Source organism: Accipiter gentilis, chromosome 25 (genome assembly GCF_929443795.1).
Source record: "Accipiter gentilis chromosome 25, bAccGen1.1, whole genome shotgun sequence".
Taxonomy (NCBI): Eukaryota; Metazoa; Chordata; class Aves; order Accipitriformes; family Accipitridae; genus Astur; species Astur gentilis.
In genome coordinates this window covers 17,688,069-17,707,276 of record NC_064904.1, presented here as the reverse complement: position 1 = coordinate 17,707,276, position 19,208 = coordinate 17,688,069, and the positions used below count along the sequence as shown (strand labels likewise).

The 19,208-nt window shown below is 39.2% G+C and overlaps 1 protein-coding gene across 11 annotated transcripts in view; it reads left to right on the top strand.

The window, feature by feature from the left end:
• Positions 1–18,429, top strand: part of KIAA0586 (KIAA0586 ortholog) — a 74,169-nt gene extending 55,740 nt beyond the window's left edge. For 8 of the 11 annotated variants that reach the window (XM_049828699.1, XM_049828702.1, XM_049828696.1 and 5 more), the window contains 2 exons: positions 13,325–13,390; positions 18,039–18,429. In XM_049828699.1, coding sequence (XP_049684656.1) covers positions 13,325–13,390; positions 18,039–18,184 — 212 coding nt within the window. In that variant the 3' untranslated portion in view covers positions 18,185–18,429. Of the gene's footprint in view, positions 1–13,324; positions 13,391–13,562; positions 15,575–18,038 lie in introns of those variants that run through there. The other 3 variants (XM_049828697.1, XM_049828698.1, XM_049828700.1) reach the window with 2 other exon arrangements.
• The last annotated feature ends 779 nt before the right edge of the window (positions 18,430–19,208 follow it).

Here is a 19,208-nt window from a genome sequence, read left to right as displayed (position 1 = left end):
GGACCAGTCCCTTTTTCATACTTGTGAGCTGAAAACCCATGGTACTGCTGCATAAAGCATCCAATGTACATTCTGGAGTCTGTACGTCCTTTTTGCCTCAGAATAGCGTGTGTTACCCAGTATGGCTGTCTGCTGAGCATCAGCTGTCTTTATCACATTGCACAGACACCAGAGGGTTCTGAGGATCTTCTGTTCTTGAGTGTATCTTAATAATGTAAAGGATTTTACTTCCAAATTTATTAGAATTTCTTAAAAAAAAATTCAATTCATAATTGCATTTGCTTTTCAAACACTTGTAACTACCTGCTAGAACCAAAGCAGTCCAGACTGCCAGACAGTTCTACTAAGCTGCATGTAGCACCACTGCCTCATCCCTGCAATGCAACTTTCTCCATATTTTTCCTTTTTTTTTTTTCGTTTTTTTGCCAGTTTAGGGTTTCGAGGGGGTGTTGTTGATAGTTGGTTGGTTTGGGAGTTGGTTTTTTTGTTTTGGTTTGGGTTTTTTTGTAGTTGTCTCAAGTGGCCAGCCATATCCTAGGCAGAAATCTCACTAAGAGGAGAGTACCTCTTGCTGCTGCATATCCACGCTTAAGAGTTGGAATGTACTAGCTGAGAGCCCTAAATTGCTATTTCTACTTTGGCAATCTATCGTTGATCTTTTACCAGTTGCAGTTTCCAGTTGTATAAATCCACCTATTGTCAACCCGTCTGGGGGCCAAGCTAGAATGTGATGCTGCTTCTTTTGTGTGAGATTCTTGTGGGGTGGTGAATCAGATGAAGCCGCTGTGCATTGCAAGCAGGGTATGGTCTTGATAGCAAGTATTAAATACAGTCTTAGATCTCCTGGACACTAACACACTCCGCACCAGTGTATCCAAATTGTTGTGCCAAAGCAGTCTTTCTCACAGCCTGTGTAGGATTCATAAACACGCTAGGATCTGACTGAAGCAGCTTTGTATTGTGTATTATGATTTGTATGCACTTTTACAAACTTACAGTAATTGCTGTTGCCTTCATTGTAAAGAGCAAAAAATAAACACACACAATAAACCCCCTTAATGGGCACTGATCCCACTGGCACTGATCTTGAGTAACTCTGAATAAAAGCAGATGGTAGCAAGCTGACTAGGCTGACCTGCTTTCCCCTTTCATGCAAACATTGCTTATATAAATGGGGGACACACACAAAAAACTAATGGGCTTGGGCAAGCCACCTAAGGACAGAGACTCCCCATGTACTTAATGCTTACATCAGCCTGAGGGCTGTTTCCAGTTAGCTCTTCTCTGGAGGGAGAAGTTTCTCACAAATTAGTGGTTCCACAGCTCTGAGCCCATGGTTTAATAAAAAAGAACTGATGTGCATCTAGAAAGTAAGCGTTCTTAGCTGGTCTGTGGCCTGTGTCTTGTGGTAGGTCACAGAAAATGATCAGAATAGTCTCTCCTGAACCTGCTACTGATTTATATGCATATAATTGAGTCTGAAGTCCCTTTACACAGTGTCTTCTGTCATAATGTTGTCATAATAAAGAGGTGTTCGATTTTTATGGTCTTGTGCTATTTTAATTCACATGCCTATTCATTAGCAATGATAGCAAATGCATTTAAATTGAGATTCCTAGTTGTTCTAAACAATGTGCGTCAGTATGTCAATATAACAAGATGTGTTGTAAGAAATAGCATTGTCTTTTTCTTATTCAGCAGAGCATATGGTTGGAGTTACTACCTCCAGGAGTATGCTACAGTTTCTGCCAGAGATTACAGCCTGCAAAGGCAGATTCCTGAATAAGATATATTTACACGCCTCAGTCACTCTTGTTTTCAGCCTGGTACATCAATGCCAGCTAAGCTGGAGTCAGGAACCATTCCAGCTCTCTCAGGTAGATGTGCCGCTGACTCTGTGTTAGTTCACTTGGCAGATGCACTACAGGATCTTCTAGGATGACCATCCTTACTTGGATTAACAGTCATTTAAGTAGGTCTCTTATCTCACATTTCTTTTTTAGTGTGAAAGTTGCATTTCTTTTATAAAAGGCATCAGTATCAGACCGGAAAGTCTTGATGCCTTTGGGTGCTGTCAACATATTGCATGGATACTGTATGGTGACAGGTGAAAACAAGGAGTATTATAAACATGTATTTCAACTTGGAGAAACATATATAGCACTGTGGTAGGAGAAATGTAGGCTTTCTGTCTTCAGTATGTGCTGAGTTTGTTTTATTTTTCTGGTTGGCAGGGAAGGCAGATGTTGCCCTTTATAATTCAGTGGCTTGTGCATGTCTGAGAGCAACACAACAGAAGGAACAGCTTCTGCTTTCCCCACTGTGTTGATTTTGGGGATCCTTTGGCAGAGGCAGCTGGACTCCCTTCAGCTCTACCTGTTCTTAAGGAGCTCTCGATTCAGCTTTTTTAAAGCACAACATAAAAACTGGAAAGAGCCAGCTGTTTGTGTGGCGAGTGGCTGGGTAGAAGAGAAATTACTAGGACAAGATTGTATATGCAGAGTGGAGGTAGCTTAATGTGAGTGATGAATAACCCACAGATTGTGACTGTCTGCCCCCAAACCTCTTTTATAAAGGAGATGGGGGATTTACAAAAGCTGTCAATCTCAGACATTAAACTTTTTTTCTTTTTCTTTTTTAATGCATTGTAAATTTTTGCACTGCTATCAGGGGCGAGGCATAGCTATAAAGTCATTAATAAAGCCTAACTGGCCAATAAAGATGGATATTTAGATGATTGGTGTCCACAGTCAAATTGTAATGTTATTTTTTAAATTTTACTGCTTATTATATTGTGAAAGGGCTTGACTTACAGGCAGTTTTCATGCTCATGAACAGTGTCATTACTAGGTACTTTATTTGCTTATTTTTCTAGATACTTTAGGAGTAAACAGACCTTCTACTTCATGCACTGAAGAGAGGCCAGGTTTTTCCAGCACCACCTTCTCAATACAGTGATACAAAGACTGCCTATAATTAAATATAAATATATGTTTCCAGTGCCCATATGATTCATTTCTTAAGACTAGGAGCCCAGGAAACTTTCAAATAAGGCAACAGCATGGAGCAAATGTTATCTAGAATGTCTTCCAAATGAAGAATACTATTTAAATAATGGTAATGCTACTCTGGTAACATGCTGATTTTGAGAAACGCAGTCTGCCAATGTAGCTTTCTTCTTAAAAATAGGGTAAGGAATGGTGAGTGAAGATTAAAGTTGTCATGCGTGACCTGTTGCTCACTGCTGAGGTTGCATATGGGACTGCACTTTGTCACAGTGCAAATGTGCAAATGTAAAACTTGGTTAAAACACTTTTCATCTTCCATAAAACTAATTTTGAAAGTAAAATACAACAAATCTTCGTCTCTGAAATACCGCTTATAAATGTGCTTTTGGTGACAACATTTGCAAGGAACAGTAGTAAATGATGGAGATGGGTTAAATTTTGTCTGTGGACTACTGTGCTCTGGTTTTCATCATGAATGCTGTCATTTGGAAAAAAAAAAAAAGCCCTACACCTAGAAAAACTTAATTTAGATTTAGAACCTTTGTATCTGTGTTGTCATTCTTCTCTAATCTGAAACTTATGTTTTGCTTTTAAAGAAGGAAGAACTGTTTTTAAGCACAGTTCTAAACAACCTGGGTGAAAGTTGTTGAGTGTGGCACAAAATACGTAGCAGTTTTGTAAAATGCATATTTTTTTGTTCCCAATGCTTTGGCCGCAGGGAGGTAACTATTTCTTTTTGTGTATGGCATGACTTTGACTTTCTATTAACTCTTTCTTTTTTTAACGTCAGATAGGCATGTAGTTTTAATACAAAATAACAAATCATCAACCATATGCGAACAATGAAAATGTGTATCTCGCATTTTCTGGGTCTGGTAGAATTACCTTTATGTTTTGGCTCAAAATTATGTAATCAAAGCAGGTTAGACTTAATATGGGATGATCTGCTGACCTCCATCCTAACTCAGGTTGGTACAGTAAAGTAATAATCTCAGGGTTGCATATCGTGGCCTTGTTTTATATACTGTACATACTGCAAGAGTTAGGCAGAGCTGTGTGTGTTTAAAGACAGTATAACAGCTGCAATTTCTGTCCTTGTCAGGCCATTGTATCGTCAGTAGAAGTAAAAAGCATGGAATTTGCTGGCAGTTGCTTAATTTCTGGGGTTTTTTAGTTTGTTTTTATAATCCTAAAACCATAATTACAGATCTTGAGAAAATTGTTTTATTTACTTAGCAGCTGCCATTGTGCCCTGTTATGTAAATCAAAATTATAAATGGGAAATATTTACTAGTTTGAGTTACAGTGTAAATACACGATTAACTTCTTAAAAGTGCTTGTTGCTTATTTCAGTAATTGGACCCGCTCTTAGAGACAGGCAAGCAGGGAGATTACACAGGGAATGCTTGTTTCTGAAGATGAAGCTTCCTTCCTGATTTAAAAAAAAAAAGAAGGAGAAAAGAAAGGGGGGAGCAGTTTCCTGTTGGAGTCCTCACTTTAACTAATGGAGACTGGGCAGTCGTGCCTCCCCCTGCTCCAGCTGGCCTTTACACGCCGTCCTTTGTGGAGGCGTTCTCTGACAAACGACGTCCAAAACCATTTTCACAAGAGCAACTGGGGTTTGCCTGTCCAGGCAGCCCTGGGATTTAAAGAGGTTTTTGCTGCTCTCTCATCTGCTTTTAAAAGGAAGGCTACAACAGCCAGTATCTCTGAGGTTAAGGCTTGATAAAGGCTGCTCTGTTCCCGAGATTCGTAATCTTCTAGAAATGGCCTAATGAAGAGACTCAACCCCAAATTTCAGCTGTATGTAAAAAATGTGTTCTGACCTCAAGATATATATGATGTGAAAAATGAATAATAGCAGCACTGCAAGCAAAAACTTCTCTGCTACGATGTGACAACCCACCCCTTCATTGGAGGTTTCAAGAATTTGGCTGCGCTTTTGGAAATAAGCCTCATGATTCTGCCGGAGAGATGTTTTCGCTCAGACAGAGCACAGCACACAACGGCTTTGTTGGAGTGTTGGCTCTGTGCTTATGGCAGGAAACTGAAGTAAAACCTTACTTTTCTACCTACAATATGTGGTGGTTGTTTTGAATGCAGCCAAGGCTGCAATTTTTTTGAAGTAAAACCATGCTAACAGGCTTAAGAACCACAGCAGCTAAAAGCTAGAGCCGCTTAAGATGACAATTAGGGTCTGACTCTATACTTCATTAATTCAGTAGGGTTTTTTTCTTAAGGACAAACTCCCTTGCTCTGTCTGTCCAGCGTGGGCTGTTAAATGAGAACCATACATTCAGCTCTTTAACCCAGCTGCTTTTTGCAAGTCTGCGTGGAAAGTGACGCACTTATAAAGAAGAGTAGACTTCATGTGTACACATCGTAGGTCCAAGTGATGTGTTTAGGAGATGTTTACATCATGCAACACCACTAGCTCGGAAATACGTGAACTAGTCCTCAAGCAATCTCCAGAGGCAGTGAAGCTCAGGGGACCTGTGGTGGTGTGTTAAAACTGACGGGTCCCAGGATGATGGAATTTCATAAGGCATCCAGGACATCTGTATGTCACTGCATTTTGTAGACATACTTGCTTGGGTATCCGAGTATGTGACTGTCTTCCAGAGCATGCCATCCAACCGTTCACACTCGTGTAGAGCACTGCAGTGCAGAGCCTGCCAGAGGGAATATTTTGAAGTATATGAAAAGAAAGTTCAGATGTTTTTAGTCTGAGAGTGAAATTGCAGAAAGCCCTTAGAGGTCTGACTTATTTTGCAATCTCTGTAAGTAATTTGTAATCAAAATACCTTTGCACATGTCACTTTCATATTTCCTGTAATAAAACAGCAAGAGCAATTAAGATTCTGGACCATAATCTTCTACAAGCTTCTAAAAATGAATGGGTTGGGGATTTTTTGGATTATGGCTGAAATAGCCAATTTTTAAATTTTTGATTGCTTAAAAAAAATGTTTGGTAATAGCTATTTTAATAGATTTTTAACTGTAGCCTGGCAAACAAAACTGTTAGGTGGTAACATAATTGATCTGAAGTTTACTTCTGAAAAAAATTAAGTAAGAAACCAGAAGAACTCTTCACAAAACTGGAAGACATCTGTACTCTGGTAACCCAGCATGTGACCTACTGGGCTTTATGCATTTCAAATCAAGAAGAATCAGTAAATATACTGCCATATGCATGCAAATGTGTCTAATAACACGCTGTGTACCGTGTATCTACAATGTTGTTCTGACATGGTTCAGAAAGTTGTCTGTGGTCTTGGCATTCTTCAGGAAACATTAGATTAATATAGCTGCCTTTGTCATATAATTTTTTTCTTGTTTAAGTAGGTGTGTGAAGGCTGGTGCTACATAAATGAATTATACGGAAGACTTTGGAGGAAGAGGGGGCTTGTAAACGAGACTGAAATTAATGAATATAAGAATTAGAAATCAAAACTTTATGTTTAGTCTGAGGAGAAACAATTCCTTAAACCGTAACCACATGGCTGTTTCTTGTTTGCATCAACTCTGGTTGACTGTTATTGTCTTCTGTTAATTCTCTGGGGCAGTGGCCTGACTTTGTTGAATGAGCCAATTGTTTTCCTTTGTGTTGCCCATCAAGTAAGTCCCCATCTGGTTTGTATCAGACTGTTTTCACAGCCAACAACTGCTGCCTTTTCTATATCCTGACACTTAAGGGCCCCATGCTATCAAAGCATTGCTGTGATAGCCTGTCTGGCTGGGCCCATACAGCTGTGCCTTGCAGCTTGAAACTATTACCCAAGTAATGGTAACTTAGAACTTGAACTGGCTCTTATTCCCATTGGTGTCGTGTGTACAGTGAACAGAATACATTTTTGTTGAACTCCGTGTTCAACAAAAAATTCTTTAAAGCTCTCATTTGAGTTTATATGATTGGTTAGTTTTTATTTTCCAGCAGCTTCCTGTATCTAGAGGCAGTTTTGTGTTCTTCTAAAACATTAATGAGTACAAGACAAGCAATATTTATTTAAGGCACTGTTGTTATTACTTACTTTTATGGTACATTAAAGCTCAATAAGTGAAAATTAAACAAGCAAATGATTCTTAATGAGGATTTTTCTTATCAGATTTAGAATACGCTTCCAGGAAACTTTCTGTGCGTGATAAAGGTAGGTTGTGTGAATAATGCTACACCTTGGCTACTGCGCTACTCGCTTTCCAAGGAGCTATCTAAAAATACAGAGCAATGGACAATGAGTCTGCATTAACCTGTTTATTTCTCCTCTGAAGGAATAGGGAAGGATTGGATAACTGTAACCTGGGCAGTAAAACTATATCACAGTTTGCACTGCACAATGACTGAGGCCCCAGGCATGATCCTGGCCCCTTTCTGCCAGGCTTCCTACGTGGTAGGAGACAGTCCTGTGCTGAGAGACCTTGCAACACGTGCGTTCTCTCCCTCCAAGATTTAAAAAAGCCCCCAACATAGCATCAAATAACAGTGACATTCAAATGTTGTCTTGTGTAAAGAAAGATAATCTTTAAGCATTTGTTCTCTTCTGCTCTTGTGTAGGCCGTGTAACTCTCAATGACAGAGTAATGATGAGGGGAAACATATTCCCCAACTTGTATGTGCCTTGAATTTTAAGTACATTCTGGAGCCTATTCTTTCATGATATTTAAGAGAGGGAGAGAAAGAAAATAATGGATAATGTTTTTAAGATTTCTGGTCTTACTGTGAGCGTGTGCAAGAAACTCCTAGAAAGCAGATTGATTTATCTAATACTTGCAGAGTAAGCGTTCCTGAACTTGGGAGTGCATGTGTGTGTGCATATAATGTGAATGAATTTGCTTCAAGTAAAATACTGGGGAGCCATTAAATCCCATGAGACACATGAAAGATTTTTCTTTTTGCCTTTGTGCTTTTCCTACTGGTAGACACTGGGTGTCATTGTGGCAGATTAGGATTGTGCTAAATAATTGGGTTTATGTCACTGTCAGATATATGGGGGGTTTGCAAAAGCTGCTTTCTTAAGGAGCTTTCCATAATTGCTCTTCCTGTGAACCCTATATAACTTCAGGAATTGCAGCGTGTGCTCTAGAGCAGTGAACAGACCCAGGCGTCTGTGCCGTTCACCTGCACAAGTCGTGTCCCATCAGCACGCAGTAGCCCACACCTCTGCAAGGAAGCTGCTCCCACACGTGCCGACTGGATTTTCGTACACGCTCCTTGGCAGTGCAGATTTCCCTGTATTTTGGCCAAGAATATTTAAACCCAGACAACTGATAAATGATTTTCGTTCAGGCGGCTTACAGGCTGTATTAATCATGCTTGTGGCCCAAAGCAATGAAGAAAGGTATTGATGAACTGAGTGCAAGCCAGGTTTGGCACCAACAGCTTGAACTGGGAAAAGTGAATGTCAAAGAGCTGCAATGCTTTCTAAAATAACTTGGCAGTAGATAGCAGAAGGAGTTGTCACCATCAGTTAATGCAGCCAGCGTTCAAAATTTCAACTTCTCTGTGTGTGTGTGTGTGTGTGTGTGTGTGTGCAGCTTCAGAGGTAAAGAACATCTGCCCAAATGAGACCCTAATGCAAACGAGTGTGCTCAGTGTCTCAGAAGGCACTGCTTGACTGCTGCTCGAAGATTTGTGCAGTGCAGCTCCTGGGTTGCTAACAACAGTTGCTGGTTTCACTGTTGCTGCTGGGGAACTGCTGGTCGGTAGTGAAATCTCTAAGAGGCACAGTGTTGCTGGGAGCAGTCTGCAGTGTTTTCCACGCTTTTTATAGTGGTTAGTAGAAAGGGAGGGGTGCGTCATATTAAAATCAGTAGTGATGGGCCCAAGAAAGAGTTAAGAAGGTGGTGTAGTGTGATGAATATGCAGTATAGATGTAGAGCAATATGTTTCTGCAGTTCATTTATTCTACTGATTTAGAGCTCAGATTCACCCAAGTATTGCAAAGGAATTCTGGTTTTACTCTTTCCCATGTAACAGGCCAAGGTTCTTGCATTGTATTTATTTTTTTTTTTACAAGGAGGAATGCTTATCTTTATTGCACAAAGTTTAAACATTTTAGATTTTAACAAACTTTAAAATAGCACAGGATAAAAACATATATTTACTCTCAGACCTTCCAAGTTCCTGGTCCTGAGCATTAAATTGTAGAGGCAATGTTGCTTGTCATCACACCAGGTACTCATTTCAAGAAGGCTTAGACAGTCGTTGGCAGAATAGGCTCTGGACACTTGCATAATGGTGGTCTCCTAGCAGATCTTCCAGTAAAGGCATTTAATGTTTTCCTTATTTGAACATATGCTTGCTTATGTAGGTTACTACAGTATTTTTTCTGAGCTAATAGAAAAATTGCTTGCCTCTCTAAACTTCCTAGAATTGCTTATTCCTGATACGTTTTTCAAAGTTAATTGATATGTACAAATGGTAAGACCTTTAGTGGTCATCTTCTGCTGTTAAACAAATGGCTTGAAAGGAGGTCTTTTTAACAAGTTTGTCAGTATACGTGCTAGAAATGTGCATAGAGACATCCCAGTGTTTATTAGAACGCATCACTGGAAAATGCTAACTGTGTAGGGCCTGTTTTGTTCTGTCTTGTTTTGTTTTTTTCTGGGAAAAAAATATTCATCATCTCCTTTTTAAAAGGCGTAATTACAAAAATCGAGTAATTGTGCTGTAGGTATAAGCGTTTTAATATGCCAGATCTTTGTAATGGTAGTGCAGTAATAGGAGTTTTAGCAAACTGTCTCCATATGGAGAATCCCATGACTTTGTAAGTGAAAATCATCAAAACAAATAGGGTCATGTGAGTATTTAAGTATTCAGAACAGAGAAACACAGCTATTTTGTTTGTGGCCATCTAGAAAAACACTTGTTTGAACAGTTTTTTCAAGCTGAATATATCTTATTTAATTTTTTATTATAAGAATGCGTTTAGTGAGTCCATTACATGTGAAGAGTGACATGCATTGAGAAAATTCTGCCCTGCAGCACTGCCCTTCAGTTAGTGCAGTACAGAAAGTTTTCTGTTTTCTTCCTGATGCCCATCCTAGCTTTCATTCAAATCTGGGTGCAGATTGCTGCCATGGCTGGAGGGGACGTAACCTCCTTGCCCACAAAATCTTCTTGTCTGTTTGAGGGAGCTCATCAAGGTCTCCCATCACACTCTTAAGTGATAGAAAGTACCTTGTGACTTCGCACACCGATTCACTGAAAGTTGTGCTCTTAACATTCCTAACAAATTTTTTAGTAGTCATGTAGCTGAGGAGTTAATAGGGCTGGATAACGTGCGATGCTTAGTAAGCATATGCAGTGCAAGCATTGCTGCAGATAACATGCTCAGTCTTGACCTGCAACATACTGAACGTGTCTGATAAGTAGAGATTGTCATATGTGCATCCCAAGTGATACGGACAACCACGCATCCAACACTACGTAAAAGCAGCATCTTGGCAACTGTTGGTAACTTAACTGCGTGGGCCAAATTTATCTGAAGGTAGGATGGGACTCCAGAGTAACTCAATATGTATCCTGGCCAGTAGGCTAACTTATAAAAGAACATCATTTGCTTAGGGGATCCCCTTACTGGGACGCCCATCTTCATTTTAAGTGTCAACTGGAAAGATGTTCATCTTCAAACACACTGCAACCCTTACTCATGATGAAACATCACTGGATTTGTTTGTTCAACTTTAATTATTTGTGTAAATTATTTTAAAATTACTTTTAAATAAAAACAGGCCATGTAACTTTTAAGAATTAAAAAGATGATTTGATTTTTTTAATTTACTTTTTTTACTTGCCACTCCCCATGTAGGCTATGAATGCTATTATGTCTAGCACTGTGGTATGATGTAGATAAGCTGGAGGCAGTATTGCTGCAATTAATATTGTTAAGATATGAGGTCTCTGTGGAGCCAGTCCTGCTGCTAGGATTGCAGTGAACGATTCTGCATCCTGAGGGAAGTCTGCATAACTTTATCTTAGAATTTAGTGTAAATTCCCACTATGGATCATTTGAGTTGGTTTGTTGGGGTTTTTTTGAGCTTCTTTATTTTGCTTCAGATACTGGCATTAAAATATCTCTCGGATCCCCAAACATGAAGGTGTGAATAACAGAGATGAATATATTTTAGAAGCATACTTTTAAAATTACCTTCCTGTCCACTTGCCTGTTAGATCTTGCAGAAAATGAGAAAAAGATTAGTATGTAGGTGACACTTAATTTTACCGAAGAAATAAAATATTAATTACACAATTAGATATGCAGTTTTTAATTATCACTTGTCAGATTCTCCTGATTCCACCAGCTGTTTACCTAGGTTGTCTCTTGTGGATTTAGAGATTACTCATCCCCCCAGCCCTTGCACAAGATACACATTTTCCTGGTGTTTTTCAAGGACTCTGGACCAGTAATGAACCAACTCCTTCTCCTTTTTTATTTTGAAATAAAAGCTGCTGGTTCAACGTTTACCGCAGACTCCTCATCTTGGTTCGCCTCGAGAAAATGGTTGCAGTCAAGAAACAGCAGTGCTTAAAAGTTAAGAAAAGACTACTTGTTTCTAGCCAATTGCACATCCAAAAATCACAGGCATCTGTACAGAAAAAATCAAACTGACTTTTAATATTTCTTCTTATTATTAATTATTGTTGTAGTTATTTGGAAAGATCATTACACATCTTTTGGAAGTGATTTGCTGGGAAACAACAGCAAGAGTTGTGGCCAGGGAATGAACTTGTTAAGCAATGAGATATTCTACAGAGCAAAATATGCCAGACCTAAAAAAGCAGAGCAGATTTTAGGCACCAAAAGGAAATATTTATTTAGTAAACTCTGCAATCTCATTCCTAGATGTTTTTGGAGCTGCTTTCTGTCTGCCCTTCCCTACCGGTCTCTGTGTTAGGATTTTGAAAAATCTGGTTCTAGTTTATTTTATGTATTCCTAGTTTTTGTTCTGTTTAGTGTTGCTATTGGTGGGAATATAACATGTTTTGGAAAAACACTGAACCTTGAACTCAGATGTGAGAGGAGGAAAAATAATTTTCAAATATTCTGCTTTGAAAATTTGTTAGCTGTTTAGCCTGCGTCCCACCCTCCTTTACTGACTCGGGATCTGAATTTATTTTCTTTCAGAAATATTTATAGCTAGGATATACATTAGCGTTTAAACAAACAAACAAAAAGAAAAGTGTGTGTGTGTATGCATGTTTATCTTCTGTGTGCTTGTATGCAGAGTTTCTGTAAGTACATTACACCATGGGAAGGTGGAATTTGCCAAGTTTAGGTCAAAACTTGAACTGAACTCATACTATATAGTTTTCTGTCTCCACTGGTGTCTGTGGCCCACTTATGGAGGTTTATGAGTTGGCTGAAGCCTTTGAGAATGAAACCGTGTTTTTTCAGCTCAAGCAGTAGACTCATGCTTTTAAATCCAGACATTTTTGGCTCAGGTCCTACAGATGTCAGTCCATTTCTGTAAAACAACTGAAGTGTTTTAATTGTAAATCTATCCCTTTCATGTAACTCAGCCCTAGAAATTTGGCCTAAGTTTGCCTAGATTCTTTTCTGTTTGTCATGAAACCGGCTAAGTTAGGAGCAGTCTCTTTCTGAGTTACGAAAACAGAACTGCATGCATTTGCAGAGCATCTTGTTCTTGCTTTTTGTATTTCTATCCTAGTGGTGGGCGGTCTGACCTGCAGGCAGGAGCCCTATGCTTAGCAAAGCATTTACAGAGTCCATGCCCTAAAAAGCACACACACTTAAGCATTTTTGCTTCATTTCTGGCAGAGCTGAGAAAGGACATCTTCTCCACAGTAACATAAATATGCAGATGGATTCAAGGTGGCCAAGGTTAGAAAAGTGGAGGAGCTATAATTTCTAATGAATGGAGAATAATTTTGTCCAAACAATTGGATTATTTGAGAAACTGTTGATGGTCCTGATTATTCCTGAGAATGTTGTATTCTTTACCATCTCGAGGCCATGTGACTCGTTCCTTACTGTACCCACTTTGTATAAGCCATCAAATTCCAGAAGCATTGAATTAATAGCTGAGTATAGCTAGATATGAGTCTGAACTGGAAACACTATATATAATTATAATTAGTAACATGACGGACATTGCCGTGTATTTTCTCCTTTCAGTGTAGCCTTCAGAATTGCTTACATCAAAATATGGATGTTTCTTATCAGTATATGTTAGCCCAGCGAGTCTGGAATAATTTTGATTTTGCTGAAAATGCTGCTTCTTGGGTTGCTGTATTTGGTAACTTGCCTGTATAACCACATACGAAAATGAGTGACTTTTTCTTTGATACCATACAGACATCCATGGAGACACAGAGCGGACACCCACTGGCACAAATACATATCTCACATCTTTACTTAGAGGTAAGAGGGGCAGATAAAGTGTTTCTACTGATAGTGGTTCTGTTACCTTTGGACTTGTAGGTTTTCTACTTTACAGTCATTACTATAAAGAATTTGACAGAATTGACAACTCTGTTTCCCTGCTAATGGTCTTTGTAGCTATATCCTAGATGTAAATCTTTTTTTTTTGTAGGGAAAGAGCAAAATGGGGGAATGACACAGGGGGAAAAAAAAAGGAACTTTCACTGAAGATTTTAAGATGCTGAGTTACAGATCTGCAGGTGCTGTGCTATCCCTAGTGCTCTGAACACTTGAGATAATGCCATCTGGAGGAAGTTATTTGTTGGGACAGGACAGTGTTTTAAACTTTGAAGTCAGTAATAAACAAAGTGAAGCAGCTGGAATCTGGCAGAAGAAGAAACAAGCCATTCATATCAACCCGTGCTATTAAAGGAATGAGAGCACTGCACTGGAGTTGTTTTTGTATATGCTTGGAAGTTTATTCTTGCTCTAGAAGTTAGCTGCTTCAGTTGTTAAATTAGAGAGTAGAGGGGAGGGTTGCTGGGGGGTGATGTTTGTTTTTAAATTTTAGGAAGTAATATGTAGGTAATTACAGTAATTATGATTCTGGTTTTATACTGAAACAATAACCTGGGTCCTGATCCTTCAAACCCCTCCCTATTTATTGTCTTGAAGATAGCTCTTTTCACGTACAAGATATGGGTCTGGTTTACATCCGGATAGATTAAAAATAGAAGTTTTATTTAATGTATGTACACCGACCTGAAGGAGTTAAAGCACGTGGTTTTTATTTGGCTTAAAAGTCAGACTTGTTTAGTCTTTTTATTTTGCCAAATAGAAAAATTTAAAAAAGAAAGATTTAAACATTTTTCTTTGTTCTTATTGTTGCCATATGGTATTAGTAACCAAACCTCCCTTCAGTGTGTTTAATTCCTTTTCCATTTGGCATACATTCGCGATACACTTGTATATAGCATACTCTCTGTGTGACGGTACCTCTTAGAGAAAAACTCCCTTCACAGGTCACCGGATGGTTGACACACCATTAATTTTTATGTTTCTGTTAAACAAAGATCTGGAAATTTAGTACTGTACATGAATTTGTTATAGATTGCCAAGAACAGGAAAAATCTCTAATCTGAAATCTGACCTTTTCCGTCAGTGGGTCACCAAGATGTTTTCAGTCACTGTTGAGTTTCTACCAGTCAAGCACCCTTACACACTTAATAAGAGTGTCGGTTTTCACAGTTTATATGAATGTATTCTATTAGACAGTGACAATGAATTTGGAGAACTGGAGGTCACCTCAGGTCACATGTTCCAGTTATTGGATTTTAACAAGGAAAACTTTTATAAATACATCTAAGCACATGATTACAAAATTGTACTGAGTACTTCCAGAGCCTCGAAAGAGGGGAAAAAAGCTGTGAAGATTACCTGCCTTCCTGCCCTGCCCTGCCCTGCTTTGTAAATGGAGGAATTTTCCATTCCATTTTTATGGCATATCAGAAGATTATAAGCACCATTGCAATTTGCATATTTGTGGCGGTGAAGAGCTCAATGTTTAAGAGGAAACCGTCTTAGCATTGGTTATGAGCTGTTCTCTGATGGGGGGTGAAATAAAATGGAATATCCCATTGTTAAACAAGGAGCTGGCCAGGGACTATACAAACATTATCACTGGTGTACAGCAAAAGGCAGATCCTGCCATCAGTAAATACGTATGCCTAAAAACATTATGTGAGCAGGAATACAAACATTTAAACCTGTGTGCTTCTTTTTGTGTATTTATTCACATACCCATCTCTAGATGTATATGTGAATGTTTTATGCACTGTGCATGCACGAGGTTAGATTAAGCAAGAGGTGATAATGTTAAAGCACATGTGAGAACAACTTAGTAGTTGTATCTTTGGGCCAACGTAGAGTTTCAGGACTAGCAGCTTTCTATCCTGGAAAGTTACAGTCATGGAGCAGAATCCCCCGTGCAGCTGAAATAGGATGTCTGTACTTTTTTTACAGTTAGAATGCTGAAAATCCAGATTCTGTATTTTCTACATGTGTCTAACAAAGTCAAAGACTTCAGATTTCTGTCTTTAAAAAAGGCAAATGTTTACTTTGGGTATTTATAAGCTTATTTTTAAGGCTATTTAGATAACTCGGGACCTGGTAACTTTTCTGTTGAGCAAGTAGATGGAATTACTCTTTTAATTTTTCTGTCCTTCTAGTATTTTATATCTATCATAAAATTGAACTATAGTATGTCTGTAAAATATATTAGAGTATGTGTTAGGAAGAATGTAGACTAATATGATACTTACTTTCAGCACCCCAGAATCACATACTTGGGAAGTTGCTATAAAGCCTTGGGATAAGGGAATATTCTTTTTTTTCCCTCTATTTTTTTTCTTTTTTTTTTTTTTTTTTTTTTTTAACAAACCTGAAAACAGCTGTTGAAACAATGACATCATGGAATGTGACATGACTGTGGAAATTATTAACAAAGTCAAGCTTTGAAAGCATCAAACTACATATAGTGTTGGAGAGTTGCTTTAGCGTCTAGGATGACTTACAAAGTTTCCTCAGGCATTACACATTCATGTCTTTACTGTGTGTCAGCTTCATGTCTAACCAAATAAACACTTTGCATTTCTTCAGTTCCCCTTCTGAATAACCTATTTTTATCACGCAAACATGGCTACAGACTAAGCTTATGGAAGTACTTCTGGAAAAACAAAACACATATACTGCTCGCACACCTTTGTGGGGTTACCATAAATGTGCTTTCAAATCATGTTCAGAAGACGTAGGATTTCTCATGTCTTCTTACTGCTCGTGTGTTAGGTTTGCTCAGGTCCACGCCAACCCAAACGTTGGCAGCTGTGCTTTGTAGAGGAGTTTGGGCTGGGGGTGATGAAAGCTGTCCAGCTACCGAGGATAGTCTAGTGAAACTATGGACAAAGTGCGGGAGCAGCTGTGGCAAGCAGGTGACGTGTTGATTCCCTGGGGGCACAAAAAAATGCTCTTGTGCTCTTGCTACCTCTCCAGATCCCTGCCTTCCCGGGGGGCAGGAGGCTTGGCTGGCACAGGTCGCTCCATGTACTGGCTTTACTGTCTTTGGCCTCGTTCGTGTTTGACATCCTAGGCTCTTGGCTGCTGTTCGAGCATGAAAAACACCGGATGAAATTTTATTTTAGCAGTGGGGTTTTGTTGTTTTAATTAGCCTTTTGAAGCATGCTTAGCTACAAGTCAGATGAAAGCAGATTACTACTACAGTGACATAGTAGATAATTAACTGGGGTGAAAGAAAGCCTAACTTCTTGGGTTTATTGGGAAAATAGTGGTTTAATTACCTAGTCTATCACAGAGGAAGGGAGAATTGTTATAGCTTATTGGAATAAGAACAAACTCCAAGAGAGCCTTTGCTGTTGTACACAGATTTATATATGTTTGTTTCGCTTGTAGCTGCTGCACTTAAAATAAATGTCCCAAGGGCAACTGAAATCTCAAAATGCTCTTTCTGTAGTTTTGTGAATGTTGTACCATTCATCCAGTGCCATTTCTCCTGTTCTCCTTCACTCCGTGTCTGTAGCCTGATTCCTGTCTTGCTCCCGCTGCTCCCTGTATTGATTCATCTTGTCTCTTTCCTCTGGCTAAATATAGTAACTTTGGCCTGTGACCCCTTTCCCTTCCCATCTCTGCTGTCTGGCTGCAGGTTGTTTTCTACCCCTCCCGTGGTTCCCAGACGGGAGAACTTTTCAGCACTGCAGTGATCTTTCACAGCTGCTCAGCAGCCAGTGCTGCTGGAAGCTCTGCACGACGCGTCTCTCTTCCTTGCAGGGGCTGCTGGCACGGCGCTGGCTGGGGCTGTGCGGGGGCTTGTCCCTCTGCCACATTTTTCAGGGTCAGATCGCAAGACTGGGAAGTGGCAAGGAGCCATCTCAGGCTTGCTGGAAGATGAACGTGGCTTGTAAGGTCCTGCAAGCCACATCTCCAAGGGGGAGGCTGTGTACATTTTCTCTGGAGTCTGTTAGAGGATGAAAGAAGGGAGATAAACCACAAAGGAGTAGCAAGAAGGACCCTTAATGAGTTAGGGAAATGGGTTGGAGATAGGGAAGAGCTAAAACAACTTCTCGCTTGTGTTTTGGACAGCTGAAGCACTGATAGGGTGTTTTTCTCCATAGGACCTGTAGCCAATAGCTTCAACTTGTATTGCTTTGATTTTTATGATTGTACATGGATATGTGGCCTTGAACAATCTGAATGTTTTCTAAGGGTTTGATGCAAGCAGACATACACATATAGATGGAATTTAGAAATACCGTTAGTATCTACGAATCTCATTTCATTTATGTGGAAAACGCCAGTATATCTATTTGAAGTTTATATATGTACGTGTGCGTGTATCTGTATATACAACCCAGTCTGTATATACAAATAAATTAATCCCTTTGTTACCTGATAAAGAGAACTGTGATGGCTAAAACAGCACTCTTTCAAATGCCTCAAAGCTGTCGACAGTAAGGATGTCTGTGTCTTTGTATTTCCATGGAGTGATGCAATATGGAGATTACTTCAGTACAGTTTAGTTGTTTGTCATAGACAGCAAATAATGTGTTTTGTTCTGCTTTTTTTATTTTTTTTTTAGGAGAGGATGCTGCCCCACATTTAAATTCACATGTTTCTGCGGCAAAGGTGTCAGTGAAGCTGCCTTCCATGAACACAGATGACCAAGAACAGAGTATAAGTAGTATACATGGCGATTCAGATTCTTCAGGGACAGATACATTTTAAAGCTTGTGGCTTTTTATGACAGTCGCTGTCTGAAGATTTTTGTCATTGGTACATTTGTTTGCCTAGTGTGATAGTCTGGGTGTTTTATCCAAATACCAGTCTTTCAGTACTGTTTATTTTCTACTACTTTTCTTATAATTTTGTTATGATTATAAATTTAGGCAATGATTCTGTTTGTGAATATATCAGGTATTTTTAAGCAAATAAAATGCAATTCTTTCAGAATCATTGTGAGCTTAAGTCAATAAAGGCAATTTAAATATTTATTGTACGTACTCTCATTTGTGTGTTTCTGTCAGAATGAGGCTGTTGAGGCACTGGAACAGGTTGTCCAGAGAAGCTGTGGATGCCCCATCCCTGGCAGTGTTCAAGGCCAGGTTGGATGGGGTTTGGACCAACCTGGTCTAGTGGAAGGTGTCCCTGCCCATGGCAGGGGGGGTTGGAACTAGATGATCTTTAAGGTGCCTTCCAACCCAAACCGTTCTGTGATTCTCTGAACGTGGAGGTGATTGATATTAAAATCCATGGAAAAAGTCTGTTTTGCTGATGGAAAAAAAATGCTTAGCTCAATATAATGTCAAAATGTTGAGCCAAAGGGAAATACATTTGAAACTAAAGTTTGCAAGAAAATTGTGTTTCTGGGTATCTTCAGAGCTTGTTCATCCTTAAAAGACTGCTATCACAAGACAGTAATTCAAAATTGTATGTAAAAGAGACCAGTAGACTTTGTATTGTTGTGATGATGAATTTCTTCTTTTAGAACTACAGGAATTTTTCAGCATTTTGATGTTTGTTTCCCTAAAGATTTTTTCCCATCTTGAAACATGTCTGAATGAGAGATTGTGTGGGTAAGGTTATTTGTTTATATTTTTTAATGTAAATTTCTCCTTCTCAAGGGACAGAGCTAGTTGCTGCAGTCTCAACCCTTCAGAAGTGCGATAATGTCTAGTCACCCTTGCAGGGACTGCTCAGTTTTTTATTGCCTCAATCAGGACAACATGGTCGATCCAGCAGTGGCTGGGGA